Genomic DNA, 7350 nt, shown 5'->3' with positions numbered 1-7350 from the left:
CCTTCAAAGCTCATAAAAATTGTGATAAACGAACTTATTCCTATACTTTACCGTCTTATGCATTCGCCAGAGCAGATGAGGTGCTACACTGTTTTTCGCATCATATATTCGAGTCCTCTTTCAAATAGATTACGAAGCAACATCTTTGAAAAAGGTCTTTTGAAAAAAGATCATTTAAAATCAAGAAACCATTACTTTTGTTGAAGTATTGCATTTAATTCCAGTTGACAAACAGTGCTTTCCGCATAAGCGAAACGTCTGTTACTGAATTGAATGACTTGCTTGCATTGTACAAAGGGACGCACAATTTTTTCAATTATACTTCCGGAAGGCGAGTTTTTAATTCAGCAGTCAATCAATATTCTACTAGGTATTTTATAATTTTTCTAATACGACTATGTTCTAGGCAAAGGTACGGAGTAATAGCATTCTAAAATATGTTCATAGTTGCAAAAAGTAATTTTGTTTAATTCAGTTGCCAGTTGGTTGTCAGTAGTAGTCTGGTCGCAACAAACTATAATGCTACAACATTACTATTTTTTATCTGATGCATCCAGTCTGAGCTTGCAAAACTTACTGCTCTGGGAAATTTTATAAGGATGAATTCGTATAAAGCATCTCAGTATACGTAAAAAATTAGCCTTAAGCCTTAGCACAAGTCATTTTTACTCTCTCCTACACCAAATTCAAATCTCAGTTCAAAAAACGGGCGTTTGTGGCAATTCCAACTATCGTGTTCATCTTTTCAATGAACATTAAACATTTTTTCCCAATCATCTACATTGTTGGAATAGGATTTTGCTGACTAATTCACAAGTAGAAACATAGAAGCGTCATAAGTTTTAGTTATTTTGATTGATATTGTAAGAAACCTCATTTCAGAATTATAAGACGGATGATATGCATTCTCTTTCTGGATTGTGTACATGCTAAATGATTGATGGGGAACCATCTTCAACAACAAAAAATTTAAAATGCTGTGATAGGCTTAGGGAGGTAGAATTTTTCTGTAATATCCAGCTATGGTAACTTTGTTATTCCTTCAAAAACTGGTATAAAGAAACTGAAGTGAATATTCAGTGATTTCCTTTCTGTCATAGTAAGTTTTCATACCGAGCCTTCAATGTTGTTAGTGTTTATAAACTGAAGGCTAAATTCCTTTTATTAAGTTGGAGGGATTTTATTTCAATATCCACCGAAAGTGAGTGTTCATGGGAAATGTTCTTTGGACCTTCGAGTTATTTTCTCGAGTAGAAAATAAATTTCATAGTTTTTCAAATATTGTTATTTCGATTAAAACAAAGAAACAATTGAAAAGGCTAAAAGATATCCTTAAAAGTTTGACGAAGACTTATGCTTAAAAATAACATTTGAAAATATTATATTAGTACAGCAATATTTAGAACAAAAGTCGATATAAGTCATATGACATTTTAGAAGAATTAGCTATATTTTGCTATAAATGCTTACTAGAAAGCTTTAGTGGTAAATGAGCGCATTTGTTTAGGTGCTTCTATCAGTTCTGAGCTATTAACTGCATGGTTTACATAGTAAAAAAAAAGTAATACTGAGCTAAATTTGTGCAAAAATTGCTATAATTTCTTGCAACATCGGTTTTAGAATTAGGATGGAAAATCCTATTTTTTTCAGAAATTCCCCTTCCAGTTTTCTTCTTGTTTTTTATAGCACAGAATTGCAAGCATAAAAATTGCACTAAATGTTGACTTAGGATTTCATGAGCTACATTTACATCCAAAATTAGACTATGTTTGCTTCGAAAGATTTGATGGGAAAATATGTCCTTAAAATGTAAAAAATAAAAGGGTTACCAGAATAAAAAAGATGGCGGATTTACCACAAATATGAAAAGGTATGTGTTGACAACATCGGTAAAAATCGGGAAAACATTAGGATTAATTGCTGAGATTGCTGAGGAGAATAAAGGTTTTTGTGAATCAAAAAGTTCTTTATTCTTTTAGATTATTATTTCCTTGATATGTTAATATTATTTCAAGGGATGCAAGATTTAGCAGACATGAACCTCGTGATATGGTATGTAGAATTTCAGTGATCCTATAAAACCTTCAATTTTTCTGATCTATGTAAGAGTATTTCTAGAACTTACGAAGATCGAAGCAACATGCGATATATACATGATTTCAAATGTGGTCCAACACAACTTGTTGAAGATAAGGTCCGGGGTGGTATGGTTGAATTTATCAGTCTTTATGTCACGGGACAAAGTTTTATGTTGCATCAGATTCGGAAAATGATCGGTACTTTCTGTTTTGTGATTTATGAATTTTTGGCTCTATGAGACGAACAATTTTTCAACATGTTCTAGAATATAATTTATAATTTTCTTTGTGAATTTCAGGGATGACGGTGGCAACTTTCAGGGGATTATGTGGCAAAACTGAATTGGAAAATACATTTCGGAGTGAGCGAGTATGTTTTTTCTCACCATCTGAATGCAAATGGAAAACAAGAAAATTTTGAAGTAATGATCGTAACGATAGAGTTTGTCCACAGATGAAATTCATATGATTAAATTAGTTTTTAGATCATACATCTTGTTCAAACCTGATGTCATATTTTATCTGTCATAGGGGTTTCAGTAGAAAATATCACTGAATTGATAATTTCAAAATTCCCTTGTCTTCATTTGCGATCATAAAAACTTTATCAAAATAGAAACGCTCAAGTATCGTACCTAAAATATGATGGAATGTTTGACTCACGAGTGGAAGAAAGAGTTTGTAGAAAGAACACTTCAGCCAATATTTTCTAAAAACAAAACTAAGATAGCCACAGAGTTAAAGACTTTGAGCTTTATGTTTTTTTTTTCTTATGGATCAAATTATTTGCTTAGATGGATGTGCCAAAGGCACCCGGTCTGGGTTTGGTGTTAGACAAAGTACACTACGAACGATATGACAGATGGTACGAGAAAACACACCAGAAGTTGAATAATTGGGGTGACGAAATTGAAGCTAGGGCTGACGAATTCCGCAAACTTTACATAATTGCGGAAATTTATCGTCAGGAGCTTGCCACTCATTCGTTAGTTTTTGTATTTTTTTTTTTTCAACGGAAATAGTTTTCCGCACCAAGTTATCATCTCAGGATTTGTAAGTGAGTGCTCCTTTAGATTTATTGCCTGTTAGACTTATTGACTTATTGCCTGTTATGCAGATTTGCCCTGCATGTGATTGTTGGTAATCTCGCGGCATAACATAACACCATAATAATGTTTGAACCATCCACGCCATTTTCAGTTCATTCTGCCCAGATGCATTGTTTTTCAAGTTTTTATAGTCCCGGCATTTTTGAAAAATCTTTAAAAAATGCATGGGAATGAAATTTTAAAAATCATTTAGATGCGGAATTATGACACAGTTGAGTCTTTATTGACTTCGAAAATTTGCATCCCAACATTTCAGGATGTTCCTATGGTTAACCACCTTACTAAGACATGATATAATGATACCCGGAATCACAAGGGAATCGAGGGAAAGATCACCATTGGGACTAGCTTCCGATCGTGCATATGTTAGTTTATTATTTTAATGAAGCGTTAGATGAGGTGACATAGTTGGGTGCTAAAAATTTTTTGTCTTCCACAAATATTTTTTGATATAAATCATTTTAACTCTGCTTCCAATTCACATCACAGTAGATAACCTACCTATCGGTTGGAAATTAACAAAAAACATATTTGGAAAATTTTGGGAAAACACAGTAAAAAAAAGTACAGATTGGGAACACAGCTTAATAAGAGATTGAGGTTTATCAATTAAAGCCATAAAATGCATTGGAAGTGTCTTTTTTATTCATTACATCTTTTATTTTCAGCTTGCAAATGAGGAATTAAAAGAAATGAAAAAGGAGAAAGAAAATCAGATCTTCGTTGAATCAAACGAAGAGCGGCGAGATCATCTAGCAGAACTTATAAAGAAGGATTCGAATTCACAATCAGGAGAAAATTCAGAAGGAAGTCACACAGACACTATAGTTGTTATGGGCACTTCTCCGAGAAGAGTGTTGGACAGTGGGGAGTCCTGATATTTCTACTACATCTTACCTCTGAGGTGTGGGTCAAGAACTTACCATTGCTCCAGGAAAACAATGAATTTCATCTATGGTTGTTTCGAAAGAACTTTTTGTTGAATGCTTTTATTAAGAAAATTTAGAGGATGGTACAAGGAAAATTTAATGGGCTCTTTTAACTTCAGTTGATTAAAGAAATCTAAATGTCCACTTCATAGACGCATTTGAATTCTTTCCTAAGATACAAAAATACTGCGACTTTTTCTAGAATGTTGTTTCGTTTTAATGTTATCTTAGAAGACGCCACCCACAGCACTCCTACTGAGTGTGTTGTCTGAAAAATTGATTGAATTCGATTACTTAGCTGTTCATTTCCAAAACATTTTTCAAAAATAGTTTATTTTATCTTGTTTCCACTGTTGAATGATTAGATGTTGATGGCGAATAAAACTGTTTTTCTGCTGGATTATATCTTAGCATTCGACGAGCTTCAAATATTGTTACTTACGAATCATTCTGACAATAATTACTGTTACAATTTCAACCAATTACACCTCAGAGTAATATTGGGCCTGTTTACGAGTAACTTGCGCGGATCAGAACTTATTTGCATGCCTTAAATGCTTTAGAGGTCGTCGGTAGACGTTCCAACATCTGGAAATAGTAAATAAAAGACGCATTATGCGAACATGTTGATGGGAAGTAGGGCTGATTCGATAGTTTCGCAATTGAAGTTGACCTATTACCGTCTCATCATCGCGTCTTCAATGAACGGCTAAGAGATTATTTAGTTAAGCTGATTTGGAAACTAATTGTCTGTACTTTAGCCTATGAAGTTTGGTTAAGCGTTTCGAAGCAATTGAGAGCTACCTGGTGATAACAGCACCTTCTTAATGCTCCCTCCTTATGCCGCTTATGAAATGCAAATGTAGAAGTCCATTAGTTCGCACTCACTGTCCATCACCAATCTCGTTTTCTTCACTAATGATAGTGTTTTTTAGGGAATGAATACAACAGGAATAATGTTTCCAAAGGTTTCATATCTACTATACAGTCGTAACGAGTTGTTGCTGTAACAATTCCCATTCTCTTGCTTTCTATTGTCTGATTTTAATTTCCGTGTAAAATATGTTCATAAAATGCGTATTTTATAGAAAGGTTTTACCATCCCTCAAATAATGGAGTCGGAAGCAGAGCTTGGCGATAGCTATTTGGGGACGGAAATTGGTATTCGTCGAAGATCGACATCTATTTCAGATGATTATTCAGTACAGAAAACAAACGATGATGCTACTGAATGCAAATACATAGCATCTAAAGTAAGTTTACATCTTTCCCCTAAACTTATTGGATCAGCACTTCTTGAAAGTAATCACGTCTTTCTTATGATTTAAAAACTGTTTTTTTTTTTTCGTGGAAATTTAGAAGGATCATTCTGGGAATGTGATCTTTCAAAATGTTTTGAAATTACTACTGCTTTAGAGATCAGTATTATCCATTTCTGGAATGAAGTCAAATTATGTTATTGTTTGGCTAAGCAAATGAAGAGGCTTTGGCTGATCAGATGAAGAGGCTTAGGGGCTTTAAACAAAGTTTTATTCGTAATGTTTTTATAAAGCAAGGATCTTCTCATTTATAACTTTGCATCATTTATTGGCTGACTTTGCTTAAGATGACGTACGCTTACTTCGATGAGGAACTTTCAGCTAAATTATTTCAAAGATGCTTATATCCATCGATTCATATTGGGCGGTGAATGTAATCTTCGTCGTGATCCTGAAATTTCACGTGGTTATTGGGCTAGGATCTCTGCAGTTAAGGCCGTTGTGGATGCATTCTTGAAGGTATGATTAAATTATGTCGTTTCAAGTGGCAAAACGCTTTGTTTTTAGAATTAAGTGCATGTTACAAATTGGTTATAAAATTGCGCCTTGGCCAGAATCGAAAGTAAAAAGGAGAGACGAGATTTTAGAGCAGCAAAATATTTTCGCTGTTTTAGCATTCATTAACTGCATTCTTTTTTTGCTTTCAATAATCTTTTCTTTTTTTAGGAGTTTCCGGAAAAGCGTCAAATTATCAATCTTGGTGCAGGATTTGATACTTTATATTGGCGACTGAAAGAGGAAGGAAAACAGCTCCATCGGTATGTTGAAGTGGATTTTAGTTCTGTCACGACGAAGAAGATTCGACAAATGCGAAGACCTGGCTCACCTAATCTTCTTTCTATGTTTTTGGAAAAGCGTAAGAAATTTCTCTGTTTACTCTGTTTAGGCACAATTAAACCTGAAGCTGAGTTTGAAGTTACACTTATATAAAAACAGATGGTGGATACCATACATACGAGATTTAAAAACTTCTAGAACAATAAAGACGATAAACTAGTGGTTTGCGAGCACTGAAATTTGAACCGTGAGGGTTACTAGAAATTATGTTCCTTTTCCCTGTATTATAATGTTACTTTCAGTTTAACTAGTAAATTAAAAGTTTTAATCAAAGCATATTTTCAAATTAATAGGGTTTATTATTTTTAAATCTGGTAATCCATGTTACAAATAAAAAGGTTAAAGTGGTCTTTGGTCAAGAAAAGAATGGGAACTACTACAATAAGCGGATGAAATTAAGAGCTACTGGTGTCTTTTGCCATTGTAAATCTATTTCAATAAGTTGTTTCTTTAGCAAAAGAATTGGAACATTCAGACCTGCATGCAGGTGACTACCATTTGGTTGGTGCGGATTTGAGACAATTAAATGAATTCAAGGAAAAGCTTGACAGTTGTGACTTGAATTACAAAACGCCGACATTGTTTATCGCAGAATGCGTCCTGGTATACATGGGAATAAACCAAAGTGACGAACTTTTGTCAGCATGTGTCAGATGGTTTGAGAATGCTTTTTTCTTGAATTACGAGCAGGTCTGTTTTCCTCCTCAAGATTTGGATCTTTACCATCCTTCGACAGTGCATATTCATGATTACTGTTGAACAGTGGTCGAATTTTACGTTTTTTAGAGATTTTTCAGGAAAAAAAATGGAGCATCTCAAATTTTTAATCTTTCACTTTAAATTCAGGTGAATATAAATGACACATTTGGCAAAATTATGGTATCAAACCTTCATGGACGTGGTATAATTTTGCCAGGTCTTGCCGCTTGTGAAAATTTAAATGCCCAGAAAAAACGGTTAGTACTTCGTAATGGGTTCATGACAAATAATAAAAAAGATACTGTCTTAGTCATATGTGTTTTGTTTTGCTTTTATTTCTTATCGTTGTTTGTACTTCGTGCTATTTTTGGTTTTTTTT

General features: G+C 33.8%; 2 protein-coding genes across 3 annotated transcripts in view; both read left to right on the top strand.

Moving 5' to 3' along the window:
- LOAG_17184 overlaps positions 1-4516 on the top strand; it is a gene marked incomplete at both ends in the record, with an annotated part of 7483 nt that extends 2967 nt beyond the window's left edge. The window contains 6 exons of one of the 2 annotated variants that reach the window (XM_020449844.1): positions 225-331; positions 2119-2276; positions 2378-2448; positions 2873-3063; positions 3444-3552; positions 3856-4516. In XM_020449844.1, the coding sequence (XP_020306583.1) occupies positions 225-331; positions 2119-2276; positions 2378-2448; positions 2873-3063; positions 3444-3552; positions 3856-4065 (846 nt within the window). The remainder of the gene's footprint in view (positions 1-224; positions 332-2118; positions 2277-2377; positions 2449-2872; positions 3064-3443; positions 3553-3855) is intronic. The other variant, XM_020449845.1, reaches the window with a different exon arrangement.
- A 682-nt stretch (positions 4517-5198) lies between these two features.
- Positions 5199-7350, top strand: part of LOAG_11076 (leucine carboxyl methyltransferase) — a 3588-nt gene continuing 1436 nt past the window's right edge. Inside the window, exons 1-4 of the mRNA XM_020448288.1 lie at positions 5199-5369; positions 5757-5894; positions 6102-6291; positions 6727-7228. Of these exons, the coding sequence (XP_020301555.1) occupies positions 5229-5369; positions 5757-5894; positions 6102-6291; positions 6727-7031 (774 nt within the window). The 5' untranslated portion in view covers positions 5199-5228 and the 3' untranslated portion in view covers positions 7032-7228. The remainder of the gene's footprint in view (positions 5370-5756; positions 5895-6101; positions 6292-6726; positions 7229-7350) is intronic.

This window comes from Loa loa (genome assembly GCF_000183805.2).
Source record: "Loa loa unplaced genomic scaffold supercont3.47, whole genome shotgun sequence".
NCBI classification, from domain to species: domain Eukaryota; kingdom Metazoa; phylum Nematoda; class Chromadorea; order Rhabditida; family Onchocercidae; genus Loa; species Loa loa.
Note: the sequence above shows the minus strand (reverse complement) of the source record. Positions and strands in the feature narration are given on the sequence as shown.